The sequence below is a fragment of the Ceratotherium simum genome, chromosome 9, assembly GCF_057802395.1.
Source record: "Ceratotherium simum simum isolate JZ-2026a chromosome 9, ASM5780239v1, whole genome shotgun sequence".
NCBI lineage: Eukaryota > Metazoa > Chordata > Mammalia > Perissodactyla > Rhinocerotidae > Ceratotherium > Ceratotherium simum.
In genome coordinates, this window is record NC_141908.1 from 56166252 (window position 1) to 56184417 (window position 18166).

The following is an 18166-nucleotide window of genomic DNA, read 5'->3' on the forward strand; positions in this document are numbered from 1 at the left end:
ATTTACTAGCCTAATTGTTTTATCTATGCATTTGAAGGTAAACTTCAAAATGGGTAAGATCAGTCTTTAGGATTTAATTTGTATCTCTCTCTATAATACCTAGTATAGTGCTTCAAACACAATATATTAAAATTGTTAATTGAACAAGTCTTGGTTTATTACCCAGTTTGCTTTATACTTACCAAAATTTATTTCTAAGTACCTATATAACAAATGAGTTACTTGTTTCCATGGTTATGCTGATCCATGCTTCTGGCTATGCAGGGGTAAACATTTTTGGTTTCGTATTGTGTTGGGGGTCTTTTTTCTTAACTGTAAAGTTATCTATAGGCTAAGGTTTCCTCGACAAAATTTCCTCCTAAAACATATTTTTTCTTTCTTTTTTTTAATGGAAACATATTAAAGGGGCCCATATAGGATATACTAGATACAGTTGTGGAGTTCTGCTGTTAAACAAATGCTATACCTCATTGTCATCTACAAAAGGGAATGTCTCTGCCAAAAGCTGCATGCAGTCATCAAAGTTCAAAGCATCTGGTTTGGGAATGTGGGCAACCTGGATAAGAGAGACATAAAGGAAGAAGAAAATCATTCAGTGTTCATAAAATGTTTACAATCTAGTTAATCAAACATTTATTTCAGAAATCAGTTTAGTGTAGTAGTAAAGAGGGCAGAATCAAACCAGACTGAGTTCAAATCATGGCTCCCCCAATTTCTTGAGTGCTCTGCGCAAGTTACTTAACCTCTTTGAGCTTCAGTTGCTCACCTCTAGAAAAAATGGGGATAATGGTACCTAATGCATATAATTGTTCGTGTTGATTAAATCCATCAAGACATGTCAAGTGTTTTAAACAGTGCCTGCCACAGTTAGTGCCATAAATAATCCCTACTACTAGTGCTGCTGTCACTACTACTGCTGCTGCTTGCTCCTTACATGATGTTTCTGTAGCTTACAAAGCTCCTTCCTGTAATTTGTGTCCTCCTAATCCTTACAACTCTGTGAGGTAAGTCAGTCAGGTATTGAACTCATCTAGAGGCTGAGGTTGAAAGTTGACTTGATAAGGTCATGAAGACACAGTAGAACACAAAGCTGGAACTCAAATCCAGATGTTTTAACTCCTGGGTCAACATTCTTTCCTTAAACCCTGCCATACGCCTTCCCAAGAACTGAGTACTCTGTACCTGGGAGTAGTTGGCAGATCCACTGGTTTCTGATGAGATGTGTGAAGCTGGCTGAATCGGGAGGAATTCACCTGTCTCTTCATCTAGTTGTAACTGAGCGAAAAAGGCTTTCTCTTGCTCCTTTTGGAGTTGTTCTTGTCTCTCTTGACTTTCAAGTGTTTTCTGTTTTTCCAGCTCATGCTGAAGTCGTTGACTGAAGTCAAATACTTCTCGACTTACCCCAAGATCTATATCTTGCCTCCATAGTATGTCAATCAAATCCATATCCTACGTTTAAAACAAAAAGGAGAGAAACTATGGTTAATGGCAGATACCACATAATTTACATTATGCCATTGTTGATGGTGGGGGGTGGGGAGATTACAAACAAAATCTGAATGGGAACACAAATCCAATGTTCTGGAAGGACAAAATTCCCTTCAACCAATTTATTCACACACACAAAAAAACCTACAGACACAGCCATCCATTCTCATCACTTATTACTTGGATTATTAATGATTGGGTGATGGCAGAGGTCATTAAAGAGCAAAGTAACAAATATTGCACATTCAAGTTCTTGAATTAAAAGAAATCCCACACTTGTTTAATGGAATATAGAAATTAAATAGTAAATGGTTTACTATGAGAAATGGAGTTTGGAAAACATGGTCGAGTATGTGGATTTTTTCTGAACTTGCTCAGCAAATATCCAGTTTACAGAGGAAAAAAACCCCAAGTTAAATTGTCAATCTAGCAGTTGTGAAATGTCACCATTCTTTTGGTCTTTCCTACATTGGATTATCTTTTCTCCATTTCTTGCTACTCGTGTCTCTGTGGCTCACTTACTGAAACAATTTCCTTTGACTTGAGTTTTAGCACCTCAGGCATGAAAAAATTGGTAAAAGTCCTAGCTAATGGTAATCTTGTGATGTGGGTAAAGCTAGGGGTTGTCTATTGCCTACCAAAAGAGTTGGGAAAGGGGTAGTGCCCACTAGGTTCACTCCTGAGAAATCATAAATAATCTTCTTAAAAAAAACAAACAGCTCCAGGGAAGGATGGAAGGTATTAAGTTTTAAGATAGGAGGAGAATCTTACAATGAGGGAATGGTTATTTTGATTTATATCACAAGGCTAGGCGTAGGTACCATGTCCAGATTGTCCTAATCACAAGTGTGTCAAAAGCAATTTTTCTGATTTATAACTTTAGTTTTTGGAAAAATCTAAATAGGTAGGAAATTTAAATCCGTTTCCATTGAAGAAATTGTCTATATTAAAAATAATGAGATTGAGACTGGAAAAATCAAGACACAGGTGGAAAGGGAGTTGGGGCCTGAAAGCCGGTAGACACAGTGTGCACAAACATCAAACTTGGTATTACGGTTCTGATGACGGCTGGCAGCACCAGGTTTTCCCAGTATGTCTACAGCTCAACTACTTTCAGCCTCCCAAGGACAAAAATAGCATGGTTGTTGCTTCAGTAAACAGGCTATTTTTACCCAAAGGAGGAGTGGGGCCACCCAGTCTAGAGGCAGCACAGCTGGCTGGATAGCAGAGGCCACCAACAGCCTTGATTGAAAGTTGGTGTTAGAATCTTAAATGCTGTGAAAGCCTGCTCATGAGGTTCATCATTATTCCAGCCTTGAACAGTATCATATGTATTATAAAGCACACACAGTAGGTATACTTAAAACAGCCTCTGTAGCTCTTTAGAACTGGCTGGGGTATACCTGTTTTTAAACCAACATCTATTAAGGGCTTTCTATATGCCAAGCATTGTTGTAAGTACTTTAGATATATACAAACTAGTCCTCAAAACAACCATATAAAGATCACATATATCCTTATTTTACAGGTAAGAATACTGAGATTTAGAAAGAAGGAATACTACTAGAAAGTGGGTGAACAGGGATATGTACCCAAGCAGCCTCAATCTTGGACTTGTGCTTTTTCTGACCACTAGCCTACACTAAAAATATAAAATCTGATCATTGGCCAGAGGTTCCTAAATTGGGGGGGATATAAAATCCGTTTTCGTATATATACTTTGCCTTGACATGGTGGTGGTGTGAGGAGTGGCTAGTTTACAGAAGGTTGGATTGAGCACATGTCACCTGGATCATTTTCCTGGCCACAAGCAACAAAATAGCAACCATAGAGCATTCAGTCATACATGGCTATCTTCTCAGGGCTGCCCACTAAAATAAAGCATGAGGATAATTTCCATTTTAAAAATGATTTGTTGCCATTTACTCGTGAAAGAGAATGGTCCAAGGTATAGAGCAATCTACTTTAAAATTCTGATTAAGTTGGGCCATATCTTCTCAGTGAATCTAGATACAGCAGAGTATCCTTATCTAGGCTATTCTCCAAACTGGAGCTAATGGACTAAGGTATTGAGGTGTTCAGTGTACTCGCAGCTACTAAAAGCTAACACTAAAAATTAAAGGAATGCATGATCACGCAGTCTCAATTGCACTCTAGTGTCTTTCTCATTTATAAAATAGGCAGTAACTGTTCCTATCCCTCTCAAAAACTGATGCAGAAAGTGCGTTGAGCTTTCTTCAGAAGATCAATAAGAGAGAAACCCAAATACCTGTCTCTGCACCCGGGGTCCACTCTGACACAGCCCTCCCTCGCTTTCCTCAGACTGCCTAGGCCTGGACCTTCTTGTTAAGAGATCCCAGGATAAAAAGTAGCATCCAGTTTTGACTTTTTTGTAAAAGAACTGAAGGGGCACTGAAGCAATTTATGTTGGAAACACCTGCTCACAAATCTGACTATTCCAATGTGTCCCTAGAACCCAGTGCTATGGGTTGGAGGAAAATTTCTAATGTAATTGACTCCAAAATTACCAGTGGCAGTTACACCAAGAGTTGATAGAACTCTATTCTTTCTTTTTTCCCCCTGTTCTCCCCACCAAAAGAGACGTCTTGAGTGGGATCAGATGGTTTATACATTAGTATACGGCCATGCATCGCCTAATGATGTGTGAGGCAACGACAGACCGCATATATGATGGTGGTCCCATAAGATTAGTACCATAGAGCCTAGATGTGTAGTTGGTTATACTATCCAGGTGTGTGTAAGTACAGGCTACGATGTTCGCAAAACGATGAAGTCACTTGACGCATTTCTCAGAACATATCCCCATCATTAAGCAATGTGTGACTGTAATGGTTACATCCTATCTCTATCATATAGGTGTTGGTGGGTCAAATGAAACGTGAAAGAAATCTCTCTATAAATGTAAAGTATACACAAATGTTATGCATGCTGACAGTGATGGGCCCTGCTACTTGCTATAAAGGAGACCAAACTCCAGGCCAACGGATAATAAGGAAGTTGTGGACCTAACTGTAGTGGGTGCCTGAAATAACATTCAGCGATGAAGCTACTTGGTTCCTCTCAGGGAAGGTCTGAAATTGACTACTCAGCATGTGTAACGTGTTGTAAATAAAAATAAATGACATAAACGTTTATGTATACTTTATACAATTGCCCCTCAATTGGCCCCTCAATTCCTGATATGACCACTCTTCAGAATGCACAGCTCCAAACCAACTCAATTTTTTAAAACTTCCCTAACACTATCAGAAAAGGACACCTTGATGGATCCTTATCCACAGGAAAGATAAGAATGAAGCATCACTTGGATCAGCTCTTGAGCATCCTGTTCTTGTTATCTGCTCTGAACAGTGCTGGACCCTGGGAGGCGGAGTGGTTCCTACAGCCCCAGCTTACTGTCTCCACCAGGAATGCCACCAAAAGACGTTTCAAGCGACAGTCTCTATGCAGGCCAGGCAGCCTTCAATGAGGTCAGAGTGGCACCAAAACAGGTTTCAAAGTGCTCTCGGAGGTTTTCCTTTGTATTTTTAAGTTTATTTTTATGTAATGTTTATTCTTGCTGTGAGAGGTCTCTAAAAGAAAACTGCTTTTTAAAAAAAGCTGAGTTTTGACTACTTCGAATTCCTTAAAACAGAAATTCTGATCAAATTTAGAATGCATCCACAATGGGTTTCTTGTTACAGCCTTAATATTGTCATACTCAGCGTTTCTCAAATTTTCACATAAAAGTTTCAAAAGGAAAAACCTGCAGGGACTTGATACTGTCTGAAATATTCAAAGCTTTATGAGAACAGCAGAAATTTGTCCACCCAGCTCACTGTTGGGGAGCCCCGTGGGCTCAGGGCGGGCTCCGTACTAACCTAACAGGCAGTGAGAGTTTCCTGTAAGGAGCCCTGTGACCGGGCACATGACTTATTCCACAAATGACCCATCTCTCTGGAAAGCTCGAACACCATCTGAGAGGAAATGGTCCGGGCGGAGCCCATAACCATGAGAACATGACACCGGACAGTCAGGACGGGAAATGCCCAAGGGAGAACTAAAACTGCTTTTCGGCACATAAATCCGAGGGCTGGGCAAGTCCAGCACCTTCTCCCCTCCAAGCCCCCAAGGAGGAAGGCTGCTGTGCAGAATGGCAGATAGGAAGGATTTAGGAGGAGAGGAAGGCAGGGGGATGGTCTGTACACATTCCAACAGGTATTTCCTTAAGACTAGCGAAAAAGCTTCCCGAGGGCAGCCAGGCCATATGGAGCAAATGCCGCCTGCCACTCAGTGTCTGAATTTTTTTTGTTGTCCTTTAGCGATTCCTGAGTGTGTTCCCAAATTACGCTGCTAGCTTGGCTTAGACAAAAGAAGACAATTTAATAAGAAACATAAATGTTCGGCAATTCGAGTTAAATCACCATCTGGCCCAACGGAAATATTCATATTTAAAATGTATATATCATCATTTGCCATCTGGGTAATCTGTTACATGTTTTATGGGAAATCTGAAGTTGGCATATTAATTCATACCACTTTAAAACAAACATCTTTGTTCCAGGATAAACAAAGAAGAGAAGCCTTGAACACAGAATCCCAAATTAAATATGTCTTTTGCAAGCCAATTTTTTTTTTAATTTTATTTTTACTTTTTTTCCCCCAAAGCCCCAGTAGATAGTTGTATGTCATAGCTGCACATCCTTCTAGTTGCTGTACGTGGGACGCGGCCTCAGCATGGCCAGAGAAGCGGTGTGTCAGTGCGCGCCTGGGATCCGAACCTGGGCCACCAGCAGCAGAGCGCACGCACCCAACCGCTAAGCCACGGGGCCGGCCCTTGCAAGCCAGTTTTAGTGCCTTGAACAAATCATCATTTATCATGCTCAGATGATCCAAAAAAAAATCAGAAAAGACAGGATAATCTCCTCCTAAATTAAAACACTTCAGTAAACAAGCTTTGGAAAAGTATTTGAAATGAAAAATAAAATGGTTTCTATTACACATTCAAATGTGTAAATGAGGCTTGTACCTACCTCCCAACCCCTTTTCCTCCCTTCCCTCTCCCATCCTCTGTTTTGTGCTGAGAATGACAAGAAGGTGGTGAGAAGTTTCCTTCTAAAAATCAATTTCACCAATAAACTGTTAAAACAAATTGCACAGATTAGTAACTTTGTAAACAGAAAATGAAAACTGATCTTTCCAATTTTACAGTATAAGGATTAAGACAATGTCTCAAGTCACTCCTTAAAATCATTTACCATTAAGAAAATAAGTAATGAATCTTCTTTTAAAGTTCATTCCCTTGAGATCCCGCTTTCATCCAAACATTAATTACTAGCATTCAGAGTTCAAGTTAGACCCAGTAATGTTTTCCTTTCATACATTTCAGCCTCTTTATATTATGCCCAGGTGGTTATATTATTCACCCAGAAGCTAAATCTAGTTTAATATTTTTTTTCCATAGAAGCCGCTCAAATCCTTTTAGGCAAAACCAGATGAAACATGAATCATATCCTACCATCCGTTACAGAATAAATCAAATTAAGAGTTATGGGATGCTGCAAAAACAACGGAGGGCATGCCTCAATTTTGAAGAATTGATAAAACAACAGAAAAGATCTCCTTGATTCATAAGGCTCTACTCTGCAGTCATAATCCTTAATAAAATGACACAAGCAGGTGTGTTTTTAAAATATATCTTGCTGATGACTTACATTTCATAAATATTTACCTTCCTATTTAGCTCTCTTTGCTTCTCTCCCACTGCTACATTACAAGAAGGTACACAATGCTCATTGTTCTCTGAGAGAGAATTCTAGAGAAGGCAGATGACAGTTTCTTACTGTTTGCCCACATTTAAGTACTTTTGGTTCTACTGGACTGATTTGCTAACTTTTAAATATACTGCTACAATAATTGTGAAGTAGGTCATTAAAAACAAGGAATATATATGTACAATCACAGAACATTAGAGATGGAAGGGGCCTTACAGCCATCTAGGCCAAGTATAAATGTCGCCAGGTTAATTTCTGTGTAACTACAGCTTCATTTTTAAAAATAACTGGCCTAGCAACCAGTTATATATGTCAGCAGAGATTCCAAATAGGTAATAGTTGCCACTAATCCAAGTTTTCCTTCTAGAGAAATTTTACTGAGGATTATTTCCCCAATCTTCAACAATTATCAATTTTTAACAACATAAAAATTCTCAAACACGCCAAGTGACGAATTATTCAACAAGTTAAAACCCTAGATCCCAAATTTACTATTCCCTGGGTTGTAGAACCATCCTTCTACCCTTTTGTCTTTCAACTAGAAATGTGTCCAGTTTCCTCACAGTCTGGCATGTTACTAGGGACAGACGTTTTCATGGCTGCTTCCTGTTCACAAACAAGTTTCTCAGCAATGACTCAATCTAAGAAATATGATCCAGCCAGTTTACTGGAACTCTCTCACCCACTATGCTTGTCTCTGAACTGCAAAACATGATGCAAAGATAAAGCAAAACTGGAAAGTAGAATAGGAACTTGGACTATTTATTTTCTCAAGAGGGACATGTGTGTTTGGCCAAAAAGACATCAGAAAGGACAGTTAATTTCCAAAATAGTAGGTGATCCCACCTGCTATAAAAAGTGCATGGATCCAACTTTTCCATGAGAAGTTTCCCACTTGGGTCCCAATAGATATTTTTTGATGGCTTGTCTTTGAGGATGCCACTAGGCCTCAAAGGACTTTTGCAAGGGTTATCACCACTTTGCCAAGAGAATGGCTTGGTTTGATAAGCAAACTTTAGGATACATTTTTCTAATCTCTTCCCCATTTTTGAACAAGCCATGTGTGTGTTCAGTTCTGGGTGCTGTCCTCCGCACATGAAGGGAACTTTGTGAGTAGGTCTTCCATCACTATTAGAATGATTCTACAGGAAACACACACAGACACACACACCATATTCCAATGGAACCTTCAGGAGCACTGGATGTAACTCCCTAACCTACTTTACCTAACATAACACTGAAATTAACTGGCTGTGGACTAACCAGCTGGCTTAGATATCCATCTTGAGGTCAAACACCCCTGCTTGCCCATCCTCCTGTACCCTCAGGGCATCCCCCATGAAGGGGGGCATGCTCCAGCACACTTAACTGCTGAGGCTCCTTAAGCCACTTCTGCCATTTCTAAACTCCCTGCGTGATGCTCTACCCTGTCTTGGGTCTTGCATTTGTACAAAGAAATTATTTCAATCTAAAAGCTCCTTTTCAGATTTAACTGCCTACAATTAGCTTAAAAAAGTAAGAAGGGGGCCGGCCCAGCGGCGTAGCGGTTAAATTTGCCCACTTCGCTTCGGTAGCCCGGGATTCGCAGGTTCAGATCCCGGCGCAGACCTACACCCCGCTTATCAAGCCATGCTGTGGCGGCGTCCCATATAAAGTAGAGGAAGATGGGCATAGATGTTAGCCCAGGGCCAGTCTTCCTCAGCAAAAAGAGGAGGACTGGCATCAGATGTTAGACAGGGCCAATCTTCCTCACACACACACACACAAAAAAGTAAGAAGGCTTGGGGGCCGAGTGAGTACTATATGCTCTTTATTGCTGCTAGCCAAAGACCTCGTGTGCCCATGGCGGTGGTGGTGAAGAATTTTACATACATTTATATGTTGTAATATATATAGACTTTCTAAAACACTTAGCTTTTTTTAAAAAAAACTGCCGATCTTGTTAAAATACATTTCAAGGGGTCTAATGTTTTTTAGTGTGAACTTGTTTGAGTATGAAATATTTCTCAAAATCAGCTACTAATGGCTAAAACCTCATTTTACCAGAATGATGATAAAGGTGGTGGGCAAGATCAACATTAGTGTACAGATGGCCCTAAACGGGTCATTAATCCATCTTCCCATCGAATTCACGAGTATAGATCACCTCTCAGGGGCCAGGAACTGTGCTGGGTGCTGGGGACACAAAGATAAATGAGAGACAGTCTCTGATCTTGATGTGAGGAGATGTGACGAGAAGCACATCAGAGCCAAGGCAGCACGGAGGAAGCATCATTAAACTGCACAGGAAGCCCTTGCCAAGCAGTGACAACTGATCAAGTGCCCCAGTCACAACTGTATGAACATCCTCCCCAATAAACGGGTTAAACCTGGTTTCCAAAGGTCTACTCCAAGTGAACATGTGAAAACAAAGGAGGTTAAGGAGGTGGAGAGAACACAAACCAAGCAGTGAATACAAATCCACTCCATACATTCGTGGTCTCCCCTCCTGCTGGCCGCAACGTTTTTCCCCCTTTCTCCACAGTGGCTCAGAGTCTCCAGCGCAGAGACTTCCTCCCCACATTTGGACTTTTTGGCCAGTATGACTCATCTCAGCCAAGGTGGGACTTAATGCTAATGCCACACTGTCACGGAATGCTACAACTGGAAGGAACCATAGGACTCACACATTCATTTCTCAAATAGAGAAACAGATCTAGAGGGTGAAATGACTTGCCCCAAGGTGAGAGGTCAAGGATCCCAAAACTACCTATGGTCTACTTTCTAATTTTACAGCTCTTGCTAAGTTATTTGGTGGAGGGAAAAAGATACATTTTTGCTTCACTTCACTTTTTTTGTGTGTGTGTGAGGAAGAACAGCCCTGAGCTAACATCTGCCAATCCTACTCTTTTTTTTTTTTTTTTTTTTAGGGCTGAGGAAGACCGGCCCTGGGCTAACATCCATGCCCATCATCCTCCACTTTATATGGAACGCTGCCACAGCATGGCCTGACAAGCAGTGCGTCGGTGCGCGCCCGGGATCTGAACCGGCGAACCCCGGGCCACCGCAGCAGAGCGTGCACACTTAACCGCTTGCGCCACCCGGCCAGCCCCTCACTTTACTTTTTTAATGAGCATCTCTTGCTCCAGCTTGCCAGCCTGCAGGTTCCTGCCAGCTTCTGTTACAGGTGGCGTCTACAGAGCACTGCATGGTTCACAGGAGTGATCGCGGGCAGCGTCTCATTTGAGCTTCACTGCAGTAGCTCAAGGGAGGTGGTTTATCCTCATTTAGGGATGAACACATTCAGGCTTTGGGGATCGAGCTACTCTGCCCCAAATCCCATGTTCAGCAAGTAGCAGAGCCAGGATTCCAACAAGAACTGGTTCTGAGCCTGGCAGGCTCTTCCCATGCCCTGGTGCTGCTCCTTGGCCGTCACACCACAAGACAAGGTCTACTTTTGCTCTGTTGCCCTCTCCCCAGGCGGGACACTAGGACTTGGAATTCAGCCCTTGACTCTCAAACCTGCCTGTCCTGACAACTCACAGGCAAATCAGTTCAACTTAACTGACAAGGAGAGCTTAGCATTCAAATCAATCTTCCCATGAAGCCAATGTTTACTCTGTACTTTATATGTCTTATATGGGCTTTACAACAGACTGACAAAACTGTAAACTCCTTTAGGGCATGACAATGTCTTTTTTCAATAGACAGCACATGTATATGGTCCAAAATTTAAAAGTTACAAAAGTAACATCCCAGTTACACTTCCCCAAGGCAACCACTGGCATCGGTTTTGTGTATTTTCTTGCAAGATATTCTATTAAATACACACACAGACACACACACAAAGTAGCATATAATTGTAGTGTTCCACACTTATTTCTCCCTATTTAATATATTTTAGAGATGGTTCTACATCAGGGCACAGATTGTTCCATTATTTTTAATGGCTGAGCAGTATTTCATTATAAAGATGTACTATAATCATCATATATTATTTAATAATATAATTATCTAATCAGTCCCTCATTGGGCTTTTATTTCAAATCTTTTGCTATTACAAGTAATACTATAATGAATATCTTTGTATATAAATCATTTCATAAATGTGTCAGGATATCTGTGGGATAAAGACTTAGAAGTGGAGTTGCTGGGTCATGGGGTATACGCATTTTTAATTACAGATATTGCCAAACAGCTCTACACAGAGGCTGCACCTTCTACTCTCCCACCAGCAGTGTGTGAGCGTGCCCATTTCCCCACTCTTTTCCCAAGTCGTGTGTCCGTCACACCCTGCATCATACTGGCACATGGTTCCCACTCAATAAATACATATTAACAGTTTGTACAAGGTCTCCTCTATTAATTCCAGAATCATTTCAAAATCAGCCCCTCCCACAATCTTTTAACGATAAAATTAAAGCTAAAGAAGAGAATAAACTTTATGTACAGTCTGTTGGCCCGCAAACGACACTCCTGTAACCACCCGTCTGTGCCCAGTCGTGCTCCAGCCAAGCTGACCTTGGTTGGCGCCTCTGCAGCTGGCAGAACATCTGAGGGGCAAGAAACGTCAAGACCGAGGCGCACACAGGTAAGACAGATGCCGGGCAGAGTCTCAATAGGCGAAACGCTCAGGTGTGTCAGGCAAAATCAGCATCCCGAGCCTTTCTAAGAGACAAGGTAAACTTCAAAGAAAAAGCAAGTCAAGTCCAGCAGGCTGACCCATCCTCCAGCTCCTTAAAGAGCAGGAAAAGGCATTCCTTCTAGGAATGTCTCTCTCAGGAACAGATGTTCGTTGGCCATTAGATTACATTTGGAACACACAACTAAGGAGAGCTGACAGTAATTTTGCAGATCACAGTCCAAACCCCAGGTTTATAAATGAGGATCCTGAGACCCAGACATGCTAAATGGGTAACTGGCCCTAGGTCTCATCTGACTGCGTGGAACCCAGGAGGGTCATCTGGTCAACCTAACACAAATTAGATTTCAAACTAGACTTTCCTACTGCAATTTCTATTACTTAAAATTCATGGAATATTAGGAATTACTCTGAAAACAGACCTTTATAAAACTGTTGTGTGGCATTTGACCCTGCAGCTAAATTAAGGGCCTATAAAACTCCATTATTTGACCAATGTCTGACCTGCATTTTTCTGTAGAGAAGTTTCCTTCCTCCACCCCCAAAGGTCTAAATACTCCGTGGTTTACTAAAGGCTGTGCCTATGCTCAATATAATAGGACTAGGAGCCTCCCAGTTCTAAGCCCCTTCAGGTAGATCATCTCTGCTACCAAGAGAAAAAGTGGCTCAAAATTAATGTGGACCCCTGAGAACCCCTGAGTCATGGGGTCAAGGCCATGTACCCACTAAATGCACAGTCCAGACCTGACTGACTTATCAAAGGGCTCACTAAGACCAAGTGTGACCCAAGAAATAGTTCTACATCTCCTTGGAGACACCAGCCCTTACATTTGTAGTGCTTTAAGAGCAAAACACTTGAACTTGTATCATTATGTCCTTTAATCCTCACACTACTCTGTGAAGATTGGTGAGGGGAAGAAGCTGAGGTTTAGGAAGGTTAAGGATCACAGGTCGCACAGCTTGTCAGCTGCATTTGCGGCAGAAGCTGCCCTCCTCTAAATCTGGTGGATGCGCCCATAAATCATATCACCATTTACTAAATCCTAATCCCTCCCTTTCCTCCTCTACTCGTCAAAAAATAAGTAAAACTCTGGTTTGCTCTAAGGGTGTTCATTGGAGTTATTGGTGGCTTCTTCCTTAAATCAGTTTTGCTACACTCTTAAGAACACACCACCATAAAACAGGCCTCAGCTTTTACCAAATGATCTCAGACAACCAACCTAAAGAATAAACACATGAAGTGAAGCACTCAGTCTTTTCCTCTAGGACAAAAGCTGTGGGTCTGGCTCAAAACCTCTGGCTTTGGAAAAAGGACTTCTTAAATTAAAATATATGAAAGCCAGGTAGATTTTTCCTAAGTAGATGCTCACACAAAGCGTGGGAATTATTTTTACCTTATTACTATTCTCCATGAAAGTATCATTATATTGCCTAACAAAAACACATGTCAAACACAGAATTGATCATGTTGCCCACTGGCAGACACAGAACAAAAATTATTTTTCCTTACCACCTCAAATAATTTATTTTTAAAGGCCTTTTCCTCAGTCTGGCTCCGGGGGAAGTTTAAGTTCTTTGCAGCCCTGCTGCCTACCATGTTTCCAATGCCAAGTAAACCCAGGGCGCAAAGGCAAAGGCCATAAGGAACATCAGGTTCCAGTCTCTGTCTGGGGTTAGGTCCTGCCATTTCATGATCACTTCTAGCCTCAGTTTCTTCATCTGCCCAAGGACAGGGTTGGGTTAGGTGACCCCCAACATCCCTTCCTCTAAATACCTCTGATTCTATGAAATCCAAAATCTGTCAGTCTGAAAACCTATTTTGAATTTTAAAACAAGCTAATTTCAACTACGTGTAACAGATGCTCTAAAGCAGTCCTGTCCAATAGAAACATAATGCAAGCCACATGTGTAATTTAAAATTTTTTAGCAGCCTTACTAAAAAAAAGAAACAAGTGAATTTAATTTTAACAATGTTTATCTAACCCAATATATCAAAAATTATTTTAACATGTAACCAAAATTTAAAAGTTATTAATGAGATATTAGAAGTGATGAACACAATCAACTACACAACAGATCTCACCCAACATGATCACCTGAAATGTAGGCCTACCAGAATGAAGTTATATGTAACAGGAAAACATCTTATATTGCTTCTGGTTTTAAATTGAAATCAAAATTCATTAAAATTAAAAACGCATTTCCTCAGTTGCACTAGCCACATTTCAAGTGCTCAAAAGTGACAGGTGCCTAGTGACCACACAGCTCTGGGGGAGCCTACAAAGTGAGCCCTCCACACTCCTCAGGGGGAATTCTATTGAACCAAACTCTTCTGTTTTGCAAATTACTTCCTGAGGATACACTGGGAACGTGAACTCTCCCAAACTACACTAGGTAGTATTTATACTGTTAGCAATTATTTGTAGAAAGCTACTTCAATGACCTGAAAGTGCTAGTGTGAGTCTGAATTACTAAGAGGGCTCTTAAATAACCTTGATGTTATTCAGCAATACTGTGGTCCAGATGCCATACAATTACCAGATTATTGCCAAGGTCATCTGAAGAATGGATAGAAATAAAGGGCTTAGGTGATGGGAAAGTACTATCTGTTCCAACTAAGGATATGAATTAATCCTGAGTTTGGAAATTACGTGTCAACATGCTTTCAGATGTCTCCATTTGAAAATGCCCAGTACTCACTGCTGTTGCCAACTGCCAGCAGCAATTTGGACCTCTTATAAAGGAAGTTATAATTGGTGCATGTTTCATATTTCATTTCAAAATCAGATTAGGAATCTTTTATTTTCCTTAATGTAAATCTTTTCAGTTAGCCCACTAAATAAATATGTAAGGACAGTGGTTTCCTGGTGAGCTTTCACATTAAGATCTGAGGATGAAAGATCACAGTGCCAATATTCCAGATCCAGATAAAGATGGGGATTAGTAGTGGCCGCCATTTATTGTGCACTTTCTATGTGCTCAGCACTATTCCAAGCACTTGTCCAGTATCTCATTTATACTCACACCAATCTACAAGGCAGGTGGTATTATTATCGCCGCCCTTTTGGAGCAAGGAAACTAAAGCACGGAGAGGTTGAATAATTTTCCCTGAAGATCCCCACCTAATAAATGGTGACAATGAGACCCAACCCAGGGTTACATGACAGAAGCACTCAACAAACACAGGCTCTTCCTTCAGGATAACCTGGGCCTCCTCAGGGAGGCTGCACAGTACAGTGCCAGTTGGGGCTCTGCTGCTAACTAGCTGTTGGGGGTTGCTTTGGCCTAGCCGTTACTGTAAGGAAAACCGAGACAATAATTCCTCCCTCACAGAACTGTTTTTCACATAAACAAAAAAAAGTATGTGAATGCCCCTTAAAAATATAAGGAACAACCCGTAAGGTAATAATACTATTAATAAATTCATCTCCCTTTGCAGACGTCAAATGAACATGAGAAGCATCTAATTTTTAGGCTTCTGGGTCTAAGCGCTATATAAAAAATAGAAAGTGATGTCATAACTTGTTTATGTACCAGACATTTGCATGGCAACAACAAAGGGTAGTGAGTGTAAGCAATTTTCAGCTGTGTCATCTCCCTCAAGGGTCTCGTTGAAAGTCTTTCCCTTCACCACTCTGCCTTTTTTTTTGCAGGCCAGAGTTACTTAGGGGTAGTTATTACAAAAGAAATCTTTTAGTCTTGAACAACTAAAAGGAGGGGATGCGGCTGGGCAGAGGACAAGGCCTCAGGAGTCAGCTCAGTTCATGTTTGGGTTTAGCCTTCCATGATGCACTTCTACTCCCCAAACTCTGTTCGTACAACTTGCCCGTGGACACTGCTCTGTTTCTAGGCCCAGAGCCCCAGAGTAAGAAATTCCGCCGCAAGTGAAGGAGTGTGTCTGGGAAGGAGTTCAGTGAGATGGCTGGTCACTCAACTGAGTGCAGGGAATCCAGCGCACACGCTGGAGGGCCCCATGGTGAAGACTGGGGCAGCGTGGGGCCCTCTGCTGTCCCAGGGCACACGCAAGGCCTTGGCACAGATCACTTTTCTGTCTCAGGAGGCTTCATCTCCACTACGGTCAGGCCCAGACACGAGGCCAGGGACATGCGTAGGGAACGCCATAGGAGAACGAGAAGTTTATAGCAAAGAGCAAAAAAGGGCATGAGTGTTTATGCCATGACACAGCCAGAATTCAAGGAGGGATTTTTTTTTTTCAGGTGGGCCATGGAAATCTCCAATCCCTACAATTCAAACATCCCTGACAAGAAGAAATATAATTATGATAACAGTAATCACAGCTGCCATTTGTTGAATGTATACCGTGTGCCAGATCTTGGGCCCTGTCCTTTTCTTACTTAATTCTAAGAATGCTGTGACAGAGGTGTCGTCGACATTCTAATGACGATAAAACTGAGGCATATCCCACTGTAATATCTATCAACTTAACCTCTCTGGGCCTCAGTTCTCTGCCTATAAAACAGGGATATGCGCCCTACCTCAGAGGGCGGAGCGAGGAGTGCCCAGGACAAAATCAGGTTGTTAAAGCACTTAGCATCCTGGCCAGCACGGGGGAAGAAGCCTGGGAGACTGCAGCTGCCATCACCAACACTGTTAGATGCAGAGCTGTTAGCTCAGGGCTCACAGGCAAAGTCCATGGGAGAGAAAAGGGGATACTGTCTGTTTTTTCTTTTCTTGGGTGAATATCACTAATTATTGGGACTGGAAGTCCAGGATGAGACTGTTACAGCTGAATGAAGACAGTAAGAGTAAACTGATCTCAGCGAAGGGCAGAAAGAGAGAAATTCCCCCTCTGCCTCCTTGGAAAAGTAAACAATCCATTCTTAAAGCAAAAAGGTAACTTTTGGCTCATTTTTTCTCTCCTTTCATCAATGGAATGAATACACTGGCAGATGAGTTTCTATTAAAACACAGACCAGCAGGGTGTGCAACCTAAAGCACAAATGGCTTGATGAGGGGGCCAACCAAAAGAGAAAATCTACTCCCCTCCTTCTAAAAAGGGGCTTTAAAAAAATTCTCCTTAAATGGCCAACAAAGGTGGTACGGATTGGAGTTACAATTACAGATCCTCAATATGTGTGCTGATGCCAGGCCAACTACCCACACCACAGCAAGAGCCCTCTCACGATCTCTCTGCCTCCAACCTCTCCTTCTGTCGATTCATGGGCCATGATGGCTTCCTGTCCACATCCGGCTCACGTCTTGCCCTTTCCATAACCTTCCGTGATTTCCAGATGCCTTATATAACCCTGAAACACCGCACATGGGCACTGAAGGCCCTCTGTGGCCAGCCCCAAATTAACCTTTTCAGTCCTAGCGACCCAATACGACCAATACGCTGTCCACTCATACCTGCACCCTTCCTTGGGCTTCCGATGGAAGCATGAGCCAAAAGAAGTCCTACTGGCTTAAAAAAAATCTAGTTAAAATGCTACCTCCTCCAGGATGTCCTCTCTGAGCACCCCAGTTGAAAGTGACATTTTCTCCTCTGCCCTGTCATGGAGCTGTCATATAGCACAGACGAGCTTGTATAAATACCAACTTCCTAGAGGGCGGTAACAGACTCACTCTCACATTTATTGAGCAACTACTATTAAGTAAGCACCAGGCATGGTGCCAGACACCAGAGTTAACAAAAAATGAATAAAATACAGTCCCTACCCTAGAGGAAGTCATACCTTGAGCAGAGGAGATAGAGATGTAAAGTAATTTATAGTCATTATGATATGAAATATGCTCTATAAGCCAGGTGTACAAAGAGCAAAGGGACCGATTAATTAGGAAGACGAGCAATTTGAAAAGCAAATGTACTTCAAGGAGGACAATACATTTGCCGCATTATCTTGGAAGATTAAAACAACTTCCTGAACTGAAAGTTCCTTAGGGTGTGTGAATATCTAATAAATATTTGTGAAATGAATAAGTGTATGTTTAGGCTCAGAATTCAGTATTTTCATTGTATACCTAAGGTGTCTAGGGTTAAAAAGTTCTCATTACTTAAGTAACAAGGGTATCATGTTTAATATCATTTATGACCAATATTATTTATAACTACTAGTCACAGAAAAATTATTTAACTTCATTCACAGCAACAACACTTCAAATTATTTTTTGGGTACTCTGTGAAAAACAAAGTATTATATCTTAAGAATTATAAACACACACTCCTTCAAGTTAACAATGAAAATAGATTTTTTGAGAGGAGAAACATGATAGTATCTTCAAATATCCACTAAAGAATTTTGCAACCTGGATAATATAACAA

At 41.4% G+C, this 18166-nt stretch overlaps 2 protein-coding genes across 4 annotated transcripts in view; one reads left to right on the forward strand and one right to left on the reverse strand.

The window, feature by feature from the left end:
- The window catches only part of AGPS (alkylglycerone phosphate synthase), a 404117-nt gene that overhangs the window by 130772 nt on the left and 255179 nt on the right, over positions 1–18166 (forward strand). The window lies entirely within an intron of this gene.
- NFE2L2 (NFE2 like bZIP transcription factor 2) overlaps positions 1–18166 on the reverse strand; it is a 32715-nt gene that overhangs the window by 2785 nt on the left and 11764 nt on the right. For 2 of the 3 annotated variants that reach the window (XM_004426661.3, XM_004426662.3), the window contains exons 2-3: positions 1183–1449; positions 467–556 (exon numbers count right to left, since the gene is read on the reverse strand). In XM_004426661.3, the coding sequence (XP_004426718.1) occupies positions 467–556; positions 1183–1449 (357 nt within the window). Of the gene's footprint in view, positions 1–466; positions 557–1182; positions 1450–6521; positions 6628–18166 lie in introns of all 3 variants that reach the window. The other variant, XM_087435426.1, reaches the window with a different exon arrangement.